The sequence below is a fragment of the Pseudopodoces humilis genome, chromosome 15 (assembly GCF_049639895.1).
Source record: "Pseudopodoces humilis isolate 2021_Gansu_Grassland_sample_001 chromosome 15, ASM4963989v1, whole genome shotgun sequence".
In the NCBI taxonomy this organism is placed as follows: Eukaryota; Metazoa; Chordata; class Aves; order Passeriformes; family Paridae; genus Pseudopodoces; species Pseudopodoces humilis.
Genome location: NC_142214.1, coordinates 3573260 through 3595287, shown reverse-complemented (window position 1 = coordinate 3595287; position 22028 = coordinate 3573260). Strand labels below are relative to the sequence as shown.

Sequence of the window (22028 nt, the reverse complement as noted above, 5' to 3'; positions counted from 1 at the left end):
ATTTTTGTAAGTCCTAAATGGCAAAGGAAACACATTAGAGGTGAACTTGGTTTTCCCCTTTTTCTTTAAAACTAAACTAAGCTAAGGTAAAATGAATTTGAAATTGTAATAAAGACAGAAGCGTTTTGCAGAGGGGATGGAAAACTGCTGTGTCCCAATTCAATATTACATTATAATTTGATTTTTAATTATTTCCCTTGAATTCTGAGAGCTGTGTAATGAGGTATGGTCTTGGAAAATGCATGATCTAACATCTCTGTTTTCTGATACTACCGATTCAACCCTTTTTTATTTCTCTGTTTTCTGAACTAGATGTTAAATTGTGGGTGTAATCCAATATTCTGCTAAATTTAATACACTAATTTAATGAAGAAATCTTATCTCTCCTAGTCATTTATGAATTTGCAGTAACAATATCAAAGACAACTAGGAAATTTAGTCAACCAGCTGTCATTATTTCCCAGTTGGGCTTGAAATTAAAAAAACAGGTGCTAAAAAAATATTCTAAAAAAATATTCTATTAAGCTGAGAAAATGTTTTTCTAAATAATTTTTAGCTAGAGTTAAATATTTCAGGATTTTCAAGTTGTGTGATATACATTTATACCAACAAATGCATTATTATTTACTAAAAGCAGATGAATAGAAAAATAAAGATTTTTCTAAGGAAGTGTCAGAAAGGAGTTTCAATCTACATCAAAATCCATATTTAAAGGCTGTGAGGAATGATGTTTTGAAACAAAATAGGTTTTCTATAAGAGGGAAAGCTAACAGAATTCTGGAGTGGGAGGAATATATCCATATTGTACATTTCTGTGAAAGGCAGAGAAATTAATTTGTCTCCATTATTTACATTCAGATCCTAAAGGCCACGTAATGTACAGATTCCATGAGCTTTTAATTTGGAAATGTCTCTGGAATGAGGGTGCTCATTAAATTCTCTTCAGATTCATTACTATTGAGTCAAATAACTTAATGGACAATGTAAGAAGAGATGAGAAATAAGACCTAAAGATGTAATATCCAGCATTTCACACCAAGAGGTGTTTTAGCAATCAGTATCACAGGAAAATAGGATTTTTTTTTAAGGATTCTGCTTGTGGGGGCTCAGGAGGCTGCACTGATCACGTCGGTGCTGCATCCACTCCAAGCTGATGGAACCAGACAAATCAGTAGCACCACCCACCACACACAACTGTAGTAAAGCACAGCCTATGTGCAGGTTTATGAATGAAAACTTCCAGCTACCAAAGAGAAAAAGCTGGAAGAAGGCATGGTGAGACCAGGATTGCGGGACTTTTATCATTTACAATATTTCTGTGCTGCCTTTTGAGTACAAAAATCAACGTAATCAGCATTTATAATGCATTTCTAACGCTGTGCTCATCACTCTCTCTGTCCCTGGCAGGCTGTCCACCACCAGCAGCTCCCTTGGGATGAGCACCAATGGCTCTGACGAGTATTTCCAGTCCACGAACCACGCGGAGCAAACCTTCCGCAAAATGGAGAATTACCTGCAGCAGAAGCAGCTCTGTGATGTGCTCCTGATCGCCGGAGACCAAAAGATTCCAGCCCACAGGTACACTTCCCAGCACCCTGTAAGCCTGAAATTCCCCAAAAAAGCTGCCTCAATTTATGAATATCCTGGTTAGTTATGAATGAGGAGTTACTATAATTAGGACTCCGGTTAATGTGGAATAAAATCACGTGATCAACATTTTAGAGCTATTATTTTAAACACAATGAAATTCAAATGCAAACCTCTGGCACTGTCCACCCTCTCTTCTTGCTGCTGTCAAACCATAGCAAGATCAGGGAAGAAAATCTGCCCAGATAAGCACTCTGGGAGAAAATTAGATTACTAATTACTCTTTTAACTTCACTGCTCACTGCTGCAAGATTTGAGTCCTATGCTAATCGTTTCCATTGTACACACAATTTATAACAGAATAATGCTGGATTTTCTGGTACTGGGATGATGAGGTAATAATTTGCTGTCCTGCTAACACTGCTCCCCTCCAGGCTGGTTCTCAGCGCAGTTTCTGATTATTTTGCTGCGATGTTCACCAGCGACGTGCGGGAAGCGAAGCAGGAGGAGATCAAGATGGAGGGAGTGGATCCCGAGGCGCTGAAGGCTCTGGTGCGCTACGCCTACACAGGTAACCCTGCCCCAGAGCTGCCTCCTGCCTTCTCACACCAAAATAGAAATAGAAACTTTCTTCCTCTAGAAATACTGCATGTATTTTTGTTCATTGATACGTGAATTTTTGTACTCTGGGTTGGAAGGGAGTCTAAAATAAACACCCATCTCTAACCCCGACACCTTCCACAAGATCAGGTTCCTCAGAGCCCTGTTTTGGGAAAGGTTTTTTTCCCTAATCACAGTTTTATTTTATTTTTTATTTTTTTTACCATCCAGATTGGTTCTACAGCTGTTAAAATTCCAAAAAAAATGTCCCAATCTCTGTATTCAAAATCCACCAAATCCTGTAAGTTAAAATATCTGTTTAAAGAATCCTTCAGCGTGAAAGGAAAATGAATTTGTGAACCACAGGACATCTCAGAGAAAAGCCAAAGAGCAGCAAACTTTTAAATAATGAAAACACAAGGGAAATGACTTAAAGCTTGCTTTCTTTCTCTTTCTTTCTTTCTTTCTTTCTTTCTTTCTTTCTTTCTTTCTTTCTTTCTTTCTTTCTTTCTTTCTTTCTTTCTTTCTTTCTTTCTTTCTTTCTTTCTTTCTTTCTTTCTTTCTTTCTTTCTTTCTTTCTTTCTTTCTTTTTCTTTCTTTCTTTCTTTCTTTCTTTCTTTCTTTCTTTCTTTCTTTCTTTCTTTCTTTCTTTCTTTCCTTTCTTTCTTTCTTTCTTTCTTTCTTTCTTTCTTTCTTTCTTTCTTTCTTTCTTTCTTTCTTTCTTTCTTTCTTTCTTTCTTTCTTTCTTTCTTTCTTTCTTACTTTCTTTCTTTCTTTATTTCTTGCTTTCTTTCTTTCTATCTTTCTTTCTTTCTTTCTTTCTTTCTTTCTTTCTTTCTTTCTTTCTTTCTTTCTTTCTTTCTTCTTTCTTTCTTTCTTTCTTTCTTTTCTTTCTTTCTTTCTTTCTTTCTTTCTTTCTTTCTTTCTTTCTTTCTTTCTTTCTTTCTTTCTTTCTTTCTTTCTTTCTTTCTTTTCTTTCTTTCTTTCTTTCTTTCTTTCTTTCTTTCTTTCTTTCTTTCTTTCTTTCTTTCTTCTTTCTTTCTTTCTTTCTTTTCTTTCTTTCTTTCTTTCTTTCTTTCTTTCTTTCTTTCTTTCTTTCTTTCTTTCTTTCTTTCTTTCTTTCTTTCTTTCTTTCTTTCTTTCTTTCTTTCTTTCTTTCTTTCTTTCTTTCTCCTAAATAAAACCTGCCCAGGTATCCTGGAGTTAAAGGAAGACACCATAGAGAGTTTGCTGGCTGCTGCATGCCTTCTGCAGCTCTCCCAGGTCATTGAGGTGTGCTGCAACTTCCTCATGAAGCAGCTCCACCCTTCCAACTGCCTGGGGATCCGCTCGTTCGGGGACGCCCAGGGCTGCTCCGAGCTCCTGAAGGTGGCCCACACGTACACCATGGTAAGGTGAACAGCTGACAGCTCTGCAGCCACAGAAATAGTCCCTTTACCTGCAGAAAGAGTCGCTTCTGGTGCTGCCCATTTCACAGTTTTGCCTTGTAGAAAGGCGTCCTCAGTGAACTTAGATTTGCATACGAGCGGTACCTGCTCCTGCCAAAAAATGTAACAGGGCCTTAGCACGGCTCATGTCCAGAGACAAACAGCAATGGGCCATCCTTCTGCCTTTGGTTCCACACAAAGAAAACTCTAAAGCTGATTTTAAGGTGAGACACGCATAAAGAGAGTCAAAATAAAGAATGTATTGGACAGACTTGGAATGCTAAAAAGAAGCAGGTCCCTGACTGGAAGATAATCCTGCTCTGGCTCAAAGCAAGAAATGAATATTCAGAGCATGGCAAACAGAGAAGCGAGACAACTTGCTATGAAAACAAATTGAGGGATAAATATTCAGGGCAACAAGATGTGCTATCACAGCTTAAACCACACAAAAAGAACGGCAACTGCTAGAGATAAATAGATCTAAAAAGAACTACTGCTTAGGAGAACCATGGCAGCTTTATGCTTGAAATATTAGTGGAGGATGTCAGAACTGGTTTAGAGGCTTCATAATGCTGAGAAGACTCCAGCAAGGGGTTGTGCATGTCCAGCTGCTGAAAGGGGTGAGAGGCATGTGCAGATGGAGGGCACTGCTTGTGCAAAACAAAATGGTTTGTTTAGCAGCAATTACATCCCCTTTACATTTCAAAGTGTGAAATGGGGCATTTAAGCTAGAGGTTTGCTCAGCCTGTGTAAAATAGTGTTGTCCTTGCTGCTCCAAACCTTTTTATACTCATCCAAACTCGGGAAATCCCCCTCTACTGTTGCCTCTTTCCTCCCACCAGCGTGAGAACATGGGCGGCAGCTTCAGGCATTTAAAATTGTGGTTCAGATTTCTGCAAAACTGAAATAAAATCACAAAGTTGGATTTAGGATGACAGTGAGAGGTGTTGAGACAGTAAACAACAAAGAGATTGTGAAAATAATTTTTGTTTATAGATTTTTTTTAACCATTTGAATCCCCCAGTCTTTCCCAGGAGTTAAACTTTTATTATTTTTTGAAACCACGTGTCACAGATTTGAGAGTTGAGTCTTCAAGAATGTCCTGAAATGAAGGATCATGATGACTCTATGACACTCAGCAGCACTGGGCATAAGTTTTATACTATTTTCCTTGAAAACAACTTTTAACACCTCTAGAACCACCTCCAGTTCATGCATGGAACAGACTGAAGACACACCACATTTGCTCCTGACAGCTTAGAAAGAGAAGAGGAAACCTGAACCTCTGAAATAAAATTCTGTTCCAAACCCTTGCAGTAATATCACAAAAAACCTTTGGAGAGCAGGAGATCATAAAAATGCATAAACACATACAAACTGTGGAGTGGGATAAGTAAAACACTCAGGTTTGTTTTGTGTTGGTGAAAATGTGTAACTTAGGGGAAAGAGCAGAAAGCTGTCCTGTAAATACAGAGCCCATTACATTTTCAGTAAACACCAGATCCACTCAGTACAACCAGACACAGAGGGGACCTTCCCCTTCCATATTTTGGCCATTGAGGTAGAATATTAACAATTTCCTGCCTGGTATCTTTTCGTGCAGATAGAGCTTGTTCTGACAAACAACTTGTGCTATATTTGTAACTAGAAGTGGACTGGCCTTCCTGTCCCTGTTCTCTGAATGTCACAAGTATTAAAGCAGGATATGCATAACAGACCAAAGTTGACATCTCCTTTAATCAGTGATGCTTCTGGGTTTACATCCTGGCTACATTTGAAAAGAGTTACACAGAAAGTGAAGAAACTGCTGAAAACAAACAATAAAATTTCAGTTACTATAATTTCTTTAACCTTTGCCCTATTTCAACCTGGTTCCTAAAGGAGATATATTAATTCTAGGTACAGAAATAGAAATTCTATTTCAAATGCAGTCATGAATTCCTACATGCATCTCTTTGCAAGCAACATGACCCCCTCTCTGTCTTCACCAGATTTATTCTTTCCTTTGGAATTTGATTGGGAAAGAGAAAATATATATATGTTGATATTATATATATAGATATTGCTGTAATTCAGTTGTACAATTTTTTTTTTTAATGAAAAAATAATTCTGTGAAAGACTCTAGATACATGTGGTCACTTCTGGAGTTGGGGAGTTTTATCACAGCAGCAGCAGCTAAAAGGCTGAGATCCTTTCACTGAGATTTCTCCAGTTTTGCATTGCCCAAATAGTGCTGTTAGAAAAGCAAGCTGAATTTCCTTTGCTGTATTTTCTTGCCCTAAGAGCAGAGTCACAGAGCCAGCAGCTGGCACAAGGCAAAAGGATTGGAAGGTTTCGGTGCAATTGGCTCAAAACCTTTGAATCTGCAACAGAAGGGGCACATTTTATTTTAATGCCCACTTGGCATTTCTAAAATGCACATTATACCTTCAAACAGCATTTCTATCAAGCCCCAGTGCTAAGATCACACTGATTTACAAAATGCCAGTGGCAAATCCCTAAGCCAGCACAGGCTGACAAGAACCCTGACAAAGACATCTCCAGCATGGTGCTGTGAGGATGAGCATTATTCCTCAGTTCTGCAAGAGCAGCAGAAAAGCAACCAAAATCTCCCTCAAATGGCAGAAGGACATTCAGGGGTCTTTAGAATACCCACAGCATTTCCCTGCATTGTGGAACTGGAGAGAAATATTCACAAAGCCAACGTTATCTAAGAAAAAGCTGTTTCTACTTGTGAAAATCACCAGTGCATTGAAATCTTCTTTTATTTTTAGGAGCACTTCATAGAAGTAATAAAAAACCAGGAATTTCTTTTGCTCCCAGCTAATGAAATTGCCAAGCTCTTGTCTAGTGATGACATCAACGTGCCAGATGAAGAGGCAATTTTCCAGGCCCTGATGATGTGGGTGAGGCACGACCTGCAAAACCGGCAGCGGGACCTGGGGATGCTCCTCTCCTACATCAGACTGCCCCTGCTGCCACCCCAGGTAGGAACAGGAAGGGTAACAGGGAACTCTGCCAGCTGAAACGCTTGTCTGGAGCATCCTGTAGGCAGAGAGGAGAGTTTTGTGGAAAGGTTCTGGTTTGGACTGGAAATTATTGGTATTTTTTCACCCTTTTTGTTTTTTTAGATGTTATACTATACTATATCTTCATTGCTTTTAAACACAGTTGAAAAGAAATCCCTCAGTGCCTGTGTAATTATCAGGCTTAGAATTACCTCTAAAAAATGTCAGTCTATTCCAAAAGCCAAGTGTTCCTTTGTTGGGTTGTAACACTTCTCCTCCAGCACAGCAATTTAGATACCATGCAAAGATATTTCTTTAGATTTACCAAACTGCAGGACAGATAAGCCACAATGCTCCTTCCTTTATTGCCATTAAAAGCAGACAAATATAAAATGGCCTAAATTTTTTGCTGACAATTCTGAGCACTGACGTTACTTGTCCCTTAATTCTGAAAGAGACAATTCATCCATCAAGTTCCAAGAGCTGGACATCCTGCTTCACAGAAAGGTGACATTGCTGTGTCTGTGTCATAGAGGAGTCTTTCTGTCTCATCAGAAAAGGATAGAGAATATCAAGACTGTCAGTCAGGACACTTTATGAATCTACATGACTGATGCTGTAAATATTCTACCTTGAATAACGTATAAAAGTACTATACACTCTTAATTTTAAACACATTTAATATTTTTCTAATGTTAACAGAGATGTTCAGTGCTCTGTGGTAGATTTATTTACTCACCTAAGGAATTTGGTATAGAGGGGGCAGTACAACAAATTACTGATTTAAACCATTTTAAAAGTTAAAAGAAAGAGGTAGGAAAAAATTAATCAAAGCCATCACACTCACAGACTTTTCTCCCCCAACTTTATATAGTTTTGCTTGCATTAAAGCAGAGTTCCCAGCAAAACACAAGTGAGTGGTGAGCTTAAAACGAGTGTTTGTAGCTACAAATACTTTAATTATTCAAGTACATGTAATTTTAATGATTTAGATATATATCAAGATGCTTTTTTTTCCCATTTCTTAGCTACTGGCTGATCTGGAGAACAGCCCAATGTTTGCAGATGACCTTGAGTGTCAGAAACTTCTCATGGAGGCCATGAAGTACCACCTGCTCCCAGAGAGACGCTCCATGATGCAGAGCCCTCGAACCAAGCCCAGAAAATCCACGGTGGGAGCCCTTTATGCTGTGGGAGGCATGGATGCCACTAAAGGTAAGCCCACGAGTTAATTTGATTGGATTAATTAATTGCATCACAGACACCCAGACCTTTATTTAAATATTTCCCCTAGGAAAAGATCAGTTTGGGGATAAAAAAGGAGAAAAAGCAAATCACAGAACGGAATCCGATGTGTCAGAAGTTCTTTCCTCTTGCAGGAATCATACTTGTAAAAAATGCAATTATATTTAGGTGCAGACTAAAGTTTGATTCATATGGTTATTTTTAAAATCAAGCTTATTATGAATCATTGTGAAAAATAGTTGAGTTTACCAATCAGAAGAAGAAGTGAATATTTAAAATGCTTCAAGGTTTGTTTAATATTGAACCTTGTGGTCTGTATTCTGGAAAAATAAGAAAGCTAAGATTTCAAAGAAGCAGGAAAATAAAACCAAAAAACATCACTGAACTACAGAGAACTCTTCCCTAATGCTTATAAATCCTTATTATTACATTTCTGGTGGAAAGATTTGTATTTTTCATGAACCCAGCTTTTTTCCAGGTCTTCATACACAGGGTTTTTTCAGGTTTGTAGTCAAAAGTTAATTATTATAAACATATTCCAGTTTCTATTATTTGATTTCCACAGCTGCAATCAGGTTACAGCTTTAAACATTGCACTATTCTATTTAGGAGGCAGAATATTAAATCATTTTCTCCAGGAACCTCAACTTCAAACCCACAGCTTGGAGCCAGAGAACTCTAATTAGTTTAAAGTCTAGCGACTTGCTGCACAGAATTACTTTTAGCTGTGTGAGTTCACTTTTAATAGAATCACAAAGAAGATAATCCATTTCATGGTTTACAAAAAGCTGCTGACGACTGATTTTTCCCCTTATGAGAGACCTTGCAGAGCTCCCTCCCTATCTCTGTGCAATCAAATCAAGAGCAGAATACACATCCGTCGCCAGCACAACATGAAAACACTCATTCCTAGGACAATTTAGCAAATTGGAGTTAATCTGGTGCAATTAAGTAGATTCATTTGCGATACTGAGTATTTATGAATTATACCAGGTAATCTTTAAACTATCTTCCCCTAAATTAAGTATACAATTTCGCAATCATGTTTTTCCTAGTAAAGGTTATGCAAAGAAAGGGCTATTTCAGTCAACATCTGCACTTCCTGTTGGTGCCTCTCACTTCTTACCTTGGAGTGAAGCCAATTGTTTGAACTTTTCTTGCCTTTTGATGGGTAAGAGGAAGAGCACTTCCGCTCCTCCCTGCCATCCTCCCCAGCTCTGACTCAGATTTGGAGCCTGGGCTGGATTGGGAGATAAAGAACCAGGAGAAAGAGGCCAGGATGCACTGGAGGAGCAGCTCTGAGAAGGGAGTGACTCCCACCCCTGGCAATAACACAGCGCCTGTGATAAAGGCAGACACCAGGCTTGGCGTCTCAGGCAACGCCAGGTTTGCCTTTGTGCTTATCTCAGGTGGAGTATGAAGACAAATCTCAAATTCCAATGATCAAAAGAAGATCAAAGAGCTACTTTTGGGGCGGAATTTTGAAAAATGGGAACGCGCCTAAACCACGTTAAGTTTTGAGACTTTCAAATCTTCTAGCCTGTGTAAGAATTACAGCCCACAGGGTATGTCTGAACACACTTAAACCTGACTGCATTTTCCCTGCTTTCCAGTCAGTGTGAGAGATTTCCTTTGAAGTGGAAAACTTTGGGGCACTCACGTATTAGCATAGAATAAATGAGAAAGAATCAAAGCAAAGAGCAGCAAACAGAATAACAAGATGGAAAGAGCAGGCAAAGAAACCCAGCTGCTCTGAATAAAGGGGAGAAAGCAGAATTTCTGTCTTTTATTGCAGATGGAGCTGGTAGTCTCTTTCCCAACCTATGCACAAGGAAAAACACATAGATAAGAGAAAAGATAGCAAGAGATAAACTCCTATTTCACTGAATTTCTGGAGTACATCAGGTGATCTCTAACAGACCTCTAAACCAAATCCTATCTTTCTTTTCTGCTTTATTGCATGGCTGTTTTCCTGTTGCAAAAATAATTTCTTAGTCACAAGCTCTGTGTTGTTATCTTCAAAACACCACTTGTCTGCTCTCAAATCCCAGTCAAAGAACAAGAAATCAGCTCTGTTTTCCTCATCTGGCTGCTTTTGACTGAGCTGAATTGGAGCTCCAGGGTGCACTGGCAATTCTGCCTTGGGTCTTCCTGAGCCGTGCCCTCGCTGTGCTCTGCAGCTCTCAGAGGAGCAATTTTGGCTCCTGAGCGATGATGGGAGCCAGTGCATGGGGAAGTGTCAGTGCTGAATGGCAGAGGGCTCATGCCTTATGAAGAACTCCAGCAGAAACATTATTGGAGGTCCAGCGACCTGAAAAAAATGGGAAATGTGGCTGATGTGTTCCAGCAGCCCAGCAGCTGCACAGGTGAGCTCCGGGAAGGATACCTGTGGGAACCAGATGTGCACTCACACACAGCCCTGTCTTCTGCCTTATTCCATCCTAAAAGGGAAAATACCCACAGGATTCCCAAAGATGCTTGTCCATCTCCTCGGACAGATACACAGAGACTGGTTTTAGTATCACTAATGCTTTAGGCACAAACGTGGTTAAAGAGTAGATTGTTGTGAGGCACTGTATTCATAAGGAATATAAAGAAACCCCAAAACAAACCCACAACCCCCCTGTTCTCATGGTATTACAGTAGCAGATTTAATGTACATCCAAAATTTGCAGTGCTACAAAAATTGTTGCAATTTAATTCCTCATTTCTTGCCACCAGTATGTTCTCCTAGACTCGCCAATCATGTGTGCAATTAATGCAGCTTTCTCACTAGGCTTGCGTGAGAGCTGAAGTTCACAGCTAAATCTCACACACAGAATTTCTATATTCTATCATTTAATTGTGTTCTGAGCTGGCTGCTGACTGCTCCCTCCATGGCTGTCTCTGTTTCCCCCAGGCACCACCACAATCGAGAAATACGACCTGAGGACCAACAGCTGGATCCAGATCGGGACCATGAACGGCCGGCGGCTGCAGTTTGGGGTTGCGGTGATCGACAACAAGCTCTACATCGTGGGGGGCAGGGATGGGCTCAAAACCTCCAACATCGTGGAGTGCTTCAACCCTGTCACCAAGGCTTGGACCGTGATGCCCCCGATGTCAACACACAGGCACGGCCTGGGTAAGAGGGGCTCTGCCTCTGCAAACGCCTCCCAGCACACACAGACGGGGTTTGGCTGACTCAAAAACTGCTGAGAAAACTTCTAACAGAGTTTAGTAACACCCAGCAATACTTGCACAGGATATTTTTCAAGGAGAGGTTTGCCTATTGCCATAATTTTATGATTTTATTAGTATTCACCTAGCACTGGTCTTCCAGAGTTAATTTTGCTTGTTAGGAAATTCCAAAATATAAGCTATAGTGAAAATAATCAACTCTTCACCTGATTTAATGGTCAAGGCATACATTTACAATACAATAATTTAATTTTTTTACTAAATTATGAATTAAGCCCAGATGTATCAATAACCTCTGTAACTCAGATCAGGGCATTACCTGCACTGAAGAAAAATGTGTGGAAATTAGTACAACTTCACCAGTTCTAACGTTGTTATTACAAGAAGTTTACCAGAGCCCTGCCATGGCTCAGTATCTATGTTTTTTTTACTGCAAAATAATCCTTAATATTATTCACACTGAAGGAATAATATGAATATGAAATCTAGAATTAATTTACAGAACTATACAAAATAAGGCTAAGTTTACAGATGAGTAGACTGTGACAGAGGGAATATGATGATTTCTGAACAATTTACATATCCCAGACCTTATGAAAAAGCTGGCTTTTCTTAAGGTACAGAAACAGGTATTTCTTGAAATCATCACTAAGTTCAAATGGCATGGAATATTTTTACTTTTATGGAAAATAAAGGAAGATTGATCCAGAATTACTTGGCAAACCATTGTCGCCTATGTCACCTTCTCCGCTGCTTGGTAGAGAAAGGGTTGTGTAGGGTTCTTACCAGAGCACAGAATATATGAAACCAAATACTAGTAGGTGGCAAAGGGGAAGAAGACCAAACAGATTAAATAATTTTCATTGAAATCTATAAAATTCCTGATTGCAGGGGCATAATTCTCCCCAGCAAATAAGTCACAGCCATAAATTTGAGTGCACAAAGTTTGGCTTCAGTCTGTGCCTGGTTTGCAAAGCTGCCTCACACTTGCAGCCCCTATTACCTGCAGGGAGATTCTGTGCAGAGTTGGTGCTTTTGAAGAAATCAGGCCATGTATATTTAGGCCTGAAAGACAGATTTAGAAAACTTTTAAGCAGCTGGATTGAAACATTTTGCCTCACCTTACAAAGGGAGCAAAGACCAGCAGCAACTCCCAGAGGGAAGGCACCAAAGCCCTTCTCTGGAGAAGCACAATGGCCCAGGATTTGTCCACTCAGAGCTTTGCAGTGACAGCCAAGCTGGCTCTCCTGTGCCTCAAGGACAGCAGATAGGAGCCAGCTCTTATCCAAAAGGCATTAAAGTGTTGTGGTGCTTTAGCTGGAAAGGACAGCCAGCTACCCACCCACCCAGGCTTTGTGCTGGCAGCTCTACAGAGCTTCAGCTGGGCCAGAATTTGGAGAGGATTTTGGTCTGGGCATATTTTTCTTTGTATGACTCAAGTTTTGCCTTTTTGTAGGAGAATAACATCATTTCCCAGTTAGGGGCTCAAATTCGTTTCAGAGCAAGGTCACCAGAAGTGAAAGAGATAAAAGTCCAAGAAGAGAACATCAGAACTAAAGCAGCTTTCCTCTAATCTTTTGGCAAAAGATAATGGTTATTTAGAAGAACACTGCATGTGAAGTGCTTGTTTATCTTTATTTATTCTTCCAAATGAAAAGGCAGCTTTCAGGCCATTTAATACCAGCTGAAATTGCTTATCTGCACGCAGGGAATTAACGTACGAAATGAATACGCCGCCGGACACTGAAACCAGGAGATAATTTCTCCCTAATTCTGTCTCTCAAGGAGTAGCAATGCTGGAAGGACCAATGTATGCAGTTGGTGGCCACGATGGGTGGAGTTACCTGAACACAGTGGAGCGCTGGGACCCGCAGGCACGGCAGTGGAATTACGTGGCCAGCATGTCCACGCCAAGGAGCACCGTCGGGGTCGCAGCACTCAACAGCAAGTATGGCACCAGGAAAACCTCTCCCTGGGTTTTTATTTGCTCCCTTCCCTGGAAATGCAGCTTCTTAAATTATATTTTCAGGCTTATGGTTATTAATGACATCAAGTTAAAAAAAGAGAAAACATAATGCATGGAAATAAGAAAAGAAAGCCTTTCCTCTGCTGTGTGGTAAATTGATTTCAAACTTGCAGTCAGGTTTTAAATGCATTTCAGTCCTTTTAAATTATAACAATATGAAAATGTTATTACATGCACATCAAAATTTTACCTAGAATATGGGGATATAAAATCAACTAAAAAAAATATTCCAAGTTCATGTTTACACTTTAAAGTTATTGTATCTAAATAGACTTAATAGGTATGGAAACAAAGCCTTTCCTTTGTCATTGAAATTCACAGCCAATTTTTAAAATGTTGAAGGTGTATGTTGTGTTTAATGGAAAGAAGACAAGTTTAATAAGTAGGTATGGAATAAACAGCCTCTTATAAATCTTATCCTATCCAGATTTGCTCTGCCCTCCATCTCTTGCTTAAATACACGAAATCAAGTATGAATGTATTCAGCCATTCTGCTAAGATGCTAAAGCCACTCAAACCCTTTTACATGGGAGCAGACAACGGTGTGGATCTTACAAAAGCTTTGTAAAAGGCCTCAGGTTATGGAGAATACGGTTTGAGCCAACATTTCTTGTTTAAACCTGTGGGAAACTCTTAGCAGTTTGTAGGGAACACTCAGTTACAGGCAGGCAACTGCATTTACCTGGAACCTTTGCCATTGGCTTCCCTGATCACCTTGTAAATTCCCAGGGAAGAGAAGGATAAAAAGCAGAAACGAAGATGTCAGCAAAGGGATATTTGTAAATGCAAGCTGGGGTTTGCATTCATACAAGGCAGATTTCAAATCCTAGCTCACAAGTCCATGAGAGGCAGAAGCGCCTCTCCAGGTCCCTGCTGTAGCTCAGAGGAAATGTTCTCAGCAGAAACTCCACCAGGAACTCCTGCTGGTGCCTTCCACAGCAGCAACATGCAGGAAACCGCTTTGTCAAAGAGGAAATCAGCCCGATCTCGACTCTGTTCTCAATCATTGCTGATACAAACTGTCTCCAGCAGGGCTTAAATCACGTCTGTTAGTCTGCTGATGTAATTTCTGGCATACCAGGAGATCAAATGTCCATCACTCAGTGCTACTGCTGCGGTCCAGCCAAGAGAATGCTTCTCCTTTTCCTGTTTCCCTAAATCACACCATATTTTTTCCTGTTCAACCCCACCAGAAAAGTCTTTACATATCTATGGACCAACACTTTCAGACCAATAAATGCCCCATTGGAAACATCAATCAATAATGCTATATTTGGTCTTTTCCTTAGAGAATGGGAAGCACCACCGTGTTTGTAGACATGTTATGGAAAACAAAGGATCCCAACCAATCACTTTGTATATACAGAGATTTCCTTGCCCTGTGAAAGCTGTGTAAACAAGCAGACTGTATCAATGGCATGATGTGAAAAGAAAATAAGGCAAAGCCTCAAGTTTTATATGGCTCAGACCACAAACTGCACAACCAAACTCAATTTTATCAAGTGAACAAACCTTAGGAGAGAGAGAGAGAGAGAGCTGGGGATTTTTTATTATTCTAATGGGTCAAGAATCTACTAGTTAAAATACGCACCAGAGAAGTCTGAAAGCTTTGTAAGCCTCTAGAAATAAAACAGGCACTTCAAAAGGAAAATTCATCAGATCTGGTTTACGTGATTTACTCTGGGCACATCCACGTGTTCCCTAGGTCTGTAATAAGCTACGCTAAATAAATTAAATTCCATGGCAGAAAATAATAGCAAGAGTCTGAAAGGGAGCAGAAAAACCAGCACACCCAACACCTGATGTTTTTTAGCATGGATTATCACAATTTATTCCTACAAGTTGCCCTGACATGAGCTGTTTAAATCTCCAGCTGTTTGCTAAGTGCCTTTGGGCTGAACAGACAAGATGACACAAGGTGTCCAGCAGATTTTCTTAAATACAGACTCAGAGGAAAATATATTTAATATATGTTTTATATATGTTTTTGTTATCTATTCAAGTTATTAAAGTAAACAGCATGGGAAAGACTTTCAATGTGATGTCAATTATTCTGTAACTCCGTCCCAGGGAATGCTACCATATATTCCAAACATATGCAGCAGCATCTTTCAATTCAACTCTTTCTATTGCTCACATTTAGAGAACCTGACATGAATTTTTAAGCTTAATTTTCGTATGTGTCTGCTTGAACATTTCCACTGTAAGTGAAGAACATAACTTCATACAACACACAAAGCCTTTGGGCAGAGGAAGTCCCCGAGCACAACAAATAACGGGTGTAATGACAACTTTAAAGAGGTCTGAATGAAGTCAGCCAGATAAAATTCTTATCAGTGGGAGAATAAAGTCTGAAATTGTTTGCCTGCTTGTGGGTTGTTCTCCCAGGCTGTACGCAGTCGGTGGGCGAGACGGGAGCTCCTGCCTGAAATCCATGGAGTGCTTTGATCCTCACACAAACAAGTGGAGTTTGTGTGCCTCCATGTCCAAGAGGAGAGGTGGTGTCGGCGTGGCCACCTACAACGGGTTCCTGTACGCCGTGGGAGGCCACGATGCTCCTGCTTCCAACCACTGCTCCCGCCTCTCCGACTGTGTAGAGAGGTAACAAATTATTTTGCTTTCTTTCTCTTTTCTGTTTACATTCCGGGAAGGGATTGTGGAATAAATTCTCTTCACAACTGGAATGCTGTGTTTGTAAAACATACTCCGCCTTTTTAAAAAAATGATACTTGGAGCAGGAATAACTTGCTTCCAATACTTTTGTGATAATAAGAGAATTAAACCCCAGCAACAAATTCCTCCCTTCTGGCTGAGCTAGGGAAGCAACTGAAGTACTGAGACAAATTCAACATGTGACCTTTCTATTTCTCAAGTGCCAGAATTCAGATTTAGGCTGCTTATGCCACGGACTGTAGGAATTAAATACTTTTTCAGTTGTTCTTCCAAGAATTTGACTGACACTGATGAAAGTTGTAAAAATATAAGAAACATCACAAAGGCCTGTCATTTGGGGAAAAGAAAGGAAAACTGCTCAGTTTTTCAGTTTTCAGGTGTCAAACACTGCTGTGAAAAACAATGGCCAAATTCAGTTCTCAGTTAGATGGGGTAAAGCAGGATCTACCTGGATTTCACTGCAATTTATATTGGAATAGCTCAGAAGTAAAATCAATATTCATGTAAGATTTTATGCATTTCATGTGAGAAACTTAGAGCTACTTCACAAGTTATTTAACTTCTTTTATAGTAAACTTCTCTGAAAACATTATTTCTGACAATAAACAGAAAACCAAAAGCTTTATGGAAGGAGAAAATAAGAATATATTGAAATTAACTCTGCTGAGTCAACTGGTGGCCATGCTATCATTCCCTCAGGTCCCATTTAGTGTTTAAAATGTATTGATGGATTAATGTAATTGAAATGGAGAGACTGCAATCAAAAAGTTAAAACAGGAGTATTTTCCATGTGCTTGAAGGCCCCTCTAGTGGCCAAACCAAAAACCAAATCACATCTCAGTTCTGCTCATTCTTGGTGTAAAGCGAACAGCAGCATAGGAGAAAACAGGTGGATATCAGCAATTTTATCTGAAACGTGTCTCCACCATGCATTCTTATGGATTTTGATCACCACATTTCCTAGGTATGACCCCAAAACAGACGCCTGGACCACAGTGGCGCCTCTGAGCGTGCCCCGGGACGCGGTGGGGATCTGTCCCCTGGGGGACAGGCTGTATGCAGTGGGGGGCTACGATGGGCACTCCTACCTGGACACCGTGGAGTCCTACGATGCTCAGAACAACGAGTGGACGGAGGTAATGGGGACACAGATGGTGCCTCAGGGGCTCTTCCTGCAGCCAGGAACGATTCTGTCCAAATAGCTGTAAAATTGTCGCCGCTTTGGCGAAAAACGACATGAAAAACGTGGGGATGCAGCAATACTGGAGGTGGGCTTGAATAAAACTTCAGCTTCCTCTCCTGTAAAATAACTACCTGAAACTTTTCAGACTGAGGGGTGGAGGAATTGCATGGGGCCAAGCAAACCAGATTGCACAGATCACTCTGGGTTTGAAGTGCCTAAATTCGCTGTTGGTAGGGCTGGTGTGTTTGTCAGCAACACCCTCTTCTGGGGGCACCTTCAGACTTTCCTATCTATGGCCCTCCCCACTGAGACCAAGAGGAAACACCTGGAGCGCCAAGACCCTCGTGCAGCCACACAGTCCAGGGCTTTGGAGCATTGGCTGTGAAGGCCTTTTGAACATGCCAAGGGAACAGCACCAGGCCACACCCCTGTAACTCAGGGGATGCTGGATTTTGCCAAAAAGCCCAAACTGTGTTTTCATACCTTAGTTAAACCAAATTTTTTTTTAGCGTGACATCAGTTTGAATAAACAAACTGCTTTCCTATTAATCTGACAGTAATTTCTTCTTGTCCTATCCATAGGATGCTACTAAAAATGTTTCCTCCTTTTTCCTTTTCTGCTTTCCTTTTCCTTTCTAGGAAGTTCCTGTCAACATTGGGAGGGCTGGAGCATGTGTTGTTGTTGTGAAGTTGCCCTGAGGACTGTAAATTATCGTGAAACTGAACTGAGTGGAGTCTCAGAGGACAAGAAACATTTCCAGGAGCAGCACAGACTGCACACCCCTCAGCAGCCCTGAACAGACAATATTTATCCCTGAGCCATCACACTAATACAGCACAGAAGTGTCTTCCTGCATCACAAAAACCAGAGAACTTTGCAGAAGTGAATTTCTTTATTATGCCTAATAAGCAAAATCCAGTAAAATGGTTTAAATGTTTGAATGGTTTAGGTTTGTTACAAAAGTGTATCTGTTATTTATAAAACGCAGCAGTGAGAGATGTCTATAAGATTTCAAAAACTTCTTTTTCATTTCTATGTTGTCAGGAATGCTAAAGTTTATAAAAAAAGCTTTTATATTTTAAGCAAATGAAAATAACTATGAAACACCTCCAACAGGGAACTGCACGGAAAGAAATATTTGCTGTCAAATATTACTGTCAACAGAATATTCCCTGGAGAAGCATCTTAATTTCTATATTCAGAAATTAAACTCATAAATTAACTTCAAAATCAAATCAGAGAAGCCAATGATTTATTTGTTATTTATCATCCAGCACTGTTAGAACTGTGACAGAATATCCATTTTGAGCAGTGCATTGGATTGAATAATGCAAGTTAAGTCGTGGTAAGGTTAAGGTACCTTTATGCTATTGTGTGCCAGCAAAAAAGAAATTTCTTTTGTCAAAACATAATGCAAATATAATTTGCAATAATTTTCAGTACATAGATGTGTGATATTATAATGCTGCTCTGTGTTTCAGGTTATTCATGGATTTCTCTTTGCCCACTAACTATCTGTCAGTACGTGTTAAACTAATCTGACTATTCTTGGGATAATAACTGTGCATTAAATTTTAAAACAATCACATAATTACATTCCTTGAATATAACTTACAGAATGAAATTTTTATATCATATTGATATGACAATCTTTGACCTCAGCTGAAGATTACCAGCTTTCTCTCATGTACAGTAGAAATATGGTAAGGAATAAACCACACCCACTGTGTAACATTAGATACCATTTATGTAATCATGTTTATGTTTTATCTGGAATTAGTGGAATGATAAGAATCAAGAACAAACAGGAAAAGGAACGCCTGAAAACAGCACATAGCATTCCACATGCATGATATTTTCCTCTTGTGTGCCAATTTCTACTGTTTTGCTTTAATTTCATTTTTTATAATTTCAAATGCTGAAAGTGTATTCTAGAAAAAAGAATGTATGTAAGATATTCTATGCTGTAAAGCACAATATTTGGTCAGTATCCACCTCAGTGTTTGTTTTGTTGTTTTGTCAGTATCAGAAAATTCAGGACAGAGACAAAAATCTCACAATGAATAGGCCAACTTTCCTGATAAATACTGTGGTTTCAGATTTTAGCAATATGCTATTTTAGAACAAATTTATAGTATTAAACCTATTGAATGCCTCTAAAGAAAAAAATCTCATAAGCATATTTATAAAAAAAGAACATTTTTAACTTTAAAAATCAATTATGTTTATATATAGCATGCTACATTCAAATAAACTTTACTTTCTCTGCTAAGAAAATTTAGACTATATTTTAACAACCTTGTGGTTTTTATTTTACATCCTTTCAAATCTAGAAGATGCAGAAGCATCAGTCTCATTTTTTTAAAATCTAAAATAACAAAAGATGCACAAAAACCTCCCTGCCAAGCAAATGGGGAATGAACCCTAAACCATCTCGTGGGTTCTAGAAGTCACCTGAGAAGAAGGAAATGTTTTCATTTCCCAGCAGATCAAGAATCTGAAGCGAACACAAGGGGCCAAGAGCAGACAGAGAATCTACCCAGGGATGCCCTGGGGAGTGGGAGGTGGGTGTTGCTCTCCCTGTCCCAGAGGGAAGCTGTCTGACCACCTACCCAGAACATCTGGCAGCAAACACTAACTCCTAAACATTATATAAATTATATTATAGATAATAAGATATATTAATATATAATAATATTTTATTTCAATATTTATCTATATTATATATACATACATATAAATATATAAATTATATATCATTATATAATATATTTTTATATAAATTTTTATAGATTCCTATTTATTTATTTTATATATTTATTTTATATTTATTATCAGTGATAAATTATATTATATATATTATATATAATTATATATAATTATATTATATTTATTTATATAACTTTTATTGTAGATTCCTATTTATTTATTTTATATATTTATTTTATATTTATTATCAGTGATAAATTAGATATATTTTATATATAATTATATATAATTATATTATATCTATACAACTTTTATTACACATTCCTATTTATTTATTTTATATATTTATTTTATATTATCAGTGATAAATTATATTAGATATATATTATCTATCTATCTATCTATATATATACATATATATCTATATATATATCTTTATTTATCTATATCTATATCTATATCTATATCTATATCTATATCTATATCTATATCGAATATAATATAAAAATTTTAACATTTCCCCCCTATTTTTGTCATCCTGCTTTGCTCCTGGAACAGCCATGTGCAATCTTTCATATGAATAAGGATTTGTGTGGATGCAGGGAGAAGCTCACTGCTGCTTTCCACCCAGGCTCTAGATGATGCTTTTCTCCCAGAGCTGCACACCACTGCTGCCAGGAACCACTACAGCCTCATATGTTTTACTCTTGGTTGGAAAGCATGGGCATTGAATGCCCATTTTTAAAATTCCAGCATAAAATGATACAAACGATGTTCAACTGATGCCAAGAAGCACATCAGGACAGATGGACAGACTGACAGTGCCAATGGGCCTGACCCGCTGAGCCTTGCCAGGAATTTGAATTCTCCTGGAAAAAAGAAGGCAGAAGCCTCAAGTGAGGGAAAGCAGCTTCTGAGCCAATAAAGATATTTATAAATATAAACCCATCACCAAAAAACTGTTCCAGTCTATGGTACCTTAATCCAAACACACGGGATCTTTGAGAGATGACACAGAACTCCCCTGCCTTTGTCCCCTCCTCAGCCTGCAAATTTTATTAAATCAGTAAACAAGACATGAAACACTTAGGGAAAAAACCACTTAGATATAAACAATCCCCTTAAATATCTCTGGAAATACACACTGCCATCTCTGTAATTTAATAAAGGCTCGGAAGGAGTATTGGAAAACTTCCTGTATTTCTTTACAGCTCTCTAAAGAAATTGTGTCATGAACTTTGCTTATGTAAAAAATAAGGCAGAAAAAAATATGCTATGATTTTATCTTGCAGGAAGCTGCTCCATTACCAGGGTAATAAATTCAGGAGCTCTTCCTAGCATGAACCACAGTCTCTGAGGCAGAGCATGTGAATATTTGCATGTGTGTGTTATGAGATGGTCTCATTCCTATGGCAAGGCTGCAGTAGCAAGTGCACTTCTTCAATTAAAAGTTTAAGGCTGCATCTTTTTATGGAAACAACACCAAAATAAATAAAGGTTTGGGGAAAAGGGAAAGGATGGGAAGGGTATGGTGGTTTTAGTAATGAACTTTAAGTGGTTTGTTTTGGTTTTTCCATATTATTTGTACAGCAGTGAAAAACCATGTGAAAGGAAACCAGCACTCCACAAAGGGAAACTGGGATCTAAACAGGAAAGTGGAAACAAAGAAAGCAAGAGAAATTGAAGGTTTGGGTGATAATCTCTACATGAGCTGCAGCAGCAGTGATGCTTTATGTAAATAAAATGTATGGGGAGCAGGGATTCCACTGACCCATGAAATCAGTTCTGGGAAAGGCTGAAGATGCAGCTTAACCACGTCTGTGTCTAGAAGGAGATCTTTAGGCCAAGAGCATAAGCCCAGAAAAGCCACTCCCATAACTTTAGCAGTGATACTTGGAAGAAAGCAATATTAGAGCTATTTACAGCTGTCACAATGAAAACGAATTATTTTCCTGATAGAATATAAATTTTAATTTCTTGCATAACACAGCTACACTAAACCAAAATCTCAATTGATCAGTACTGAGTGTCTGCAAATTGTACAAACCAAGGAGTGAACAGCCTACTATCAAATCTTATGGGAACTTGGGATTTATCCAATCCAGGCAGTAACATGGGATGTTTTCCCTGACAGGGTCACACACACTACATTTTCCACGTAGGATATTTCAGTGTGAATTTCCTTACAGTTGCTTGATGTTTGCCCATTAATTTTTCACTCAGGGCAGACACGACATGCTTAGACCCATTTCTTAATAATGAGTCCTCTTCCTCAGCAAAGTGAAAAGAAGTTTTCTCATCCCCCAGTCCTTGCAAAGTCTTGAGCTCTGGGGTTTTGAGCGAGACTTGAGCTCAGCTCATCTCGGTTTGCCATTCAGGCTCTGCTCA

General features: G+C 38.9%; 1 protein-coding gene across 1 annotated transcript in view; it reads left to right on the top strand.

The window, feature by feature from the left end:
• KLHL4 (kelch like family member 4) overlaps window positions 1-19150 on the top strand; it is a 36801-nt gene extending 17651 nt beyond the window's left edge. The window contains exons 2-11 of the mRNA XM_005526116.3: window positions 1408-1578; window positions 2022-2158; window positions 3380-3576; window positions 6390-6602; window positions 7652-7838; window positions 10768-10992; window positions 12834-12996; window positions 15463-15675; window positions 16712-16883; window positions 17570-19150. Coding sequence (XP_005526173.1) covers window positions 1408-1578; window positions 2022-2158; window positions 3380-3576; window positions 6390-6602; window positions 7652-7838; window positions 10768-10992; window positions 12834-12996; window positions 15463-15675; window positions 16712-16883; window positions 17570-17629 — 1738 coding nt within the window. The 3' untranslated portion in view covers window positions 17630-19150. The remainder of the gene's footprint in view (window positions 1-1407; window positions 1579-2021; window positions 2159-3379; window positions 3577-6389; window positions 6603-7651; window positions 7839-10767; window positions 10993-12833; window positions 12997-15462; window positions 15676-16711; window positions 16884-17569) is intronic.
• The last annotated feature ends 2878 nt before the right edge of the window (window positions 19151-22028 follow it).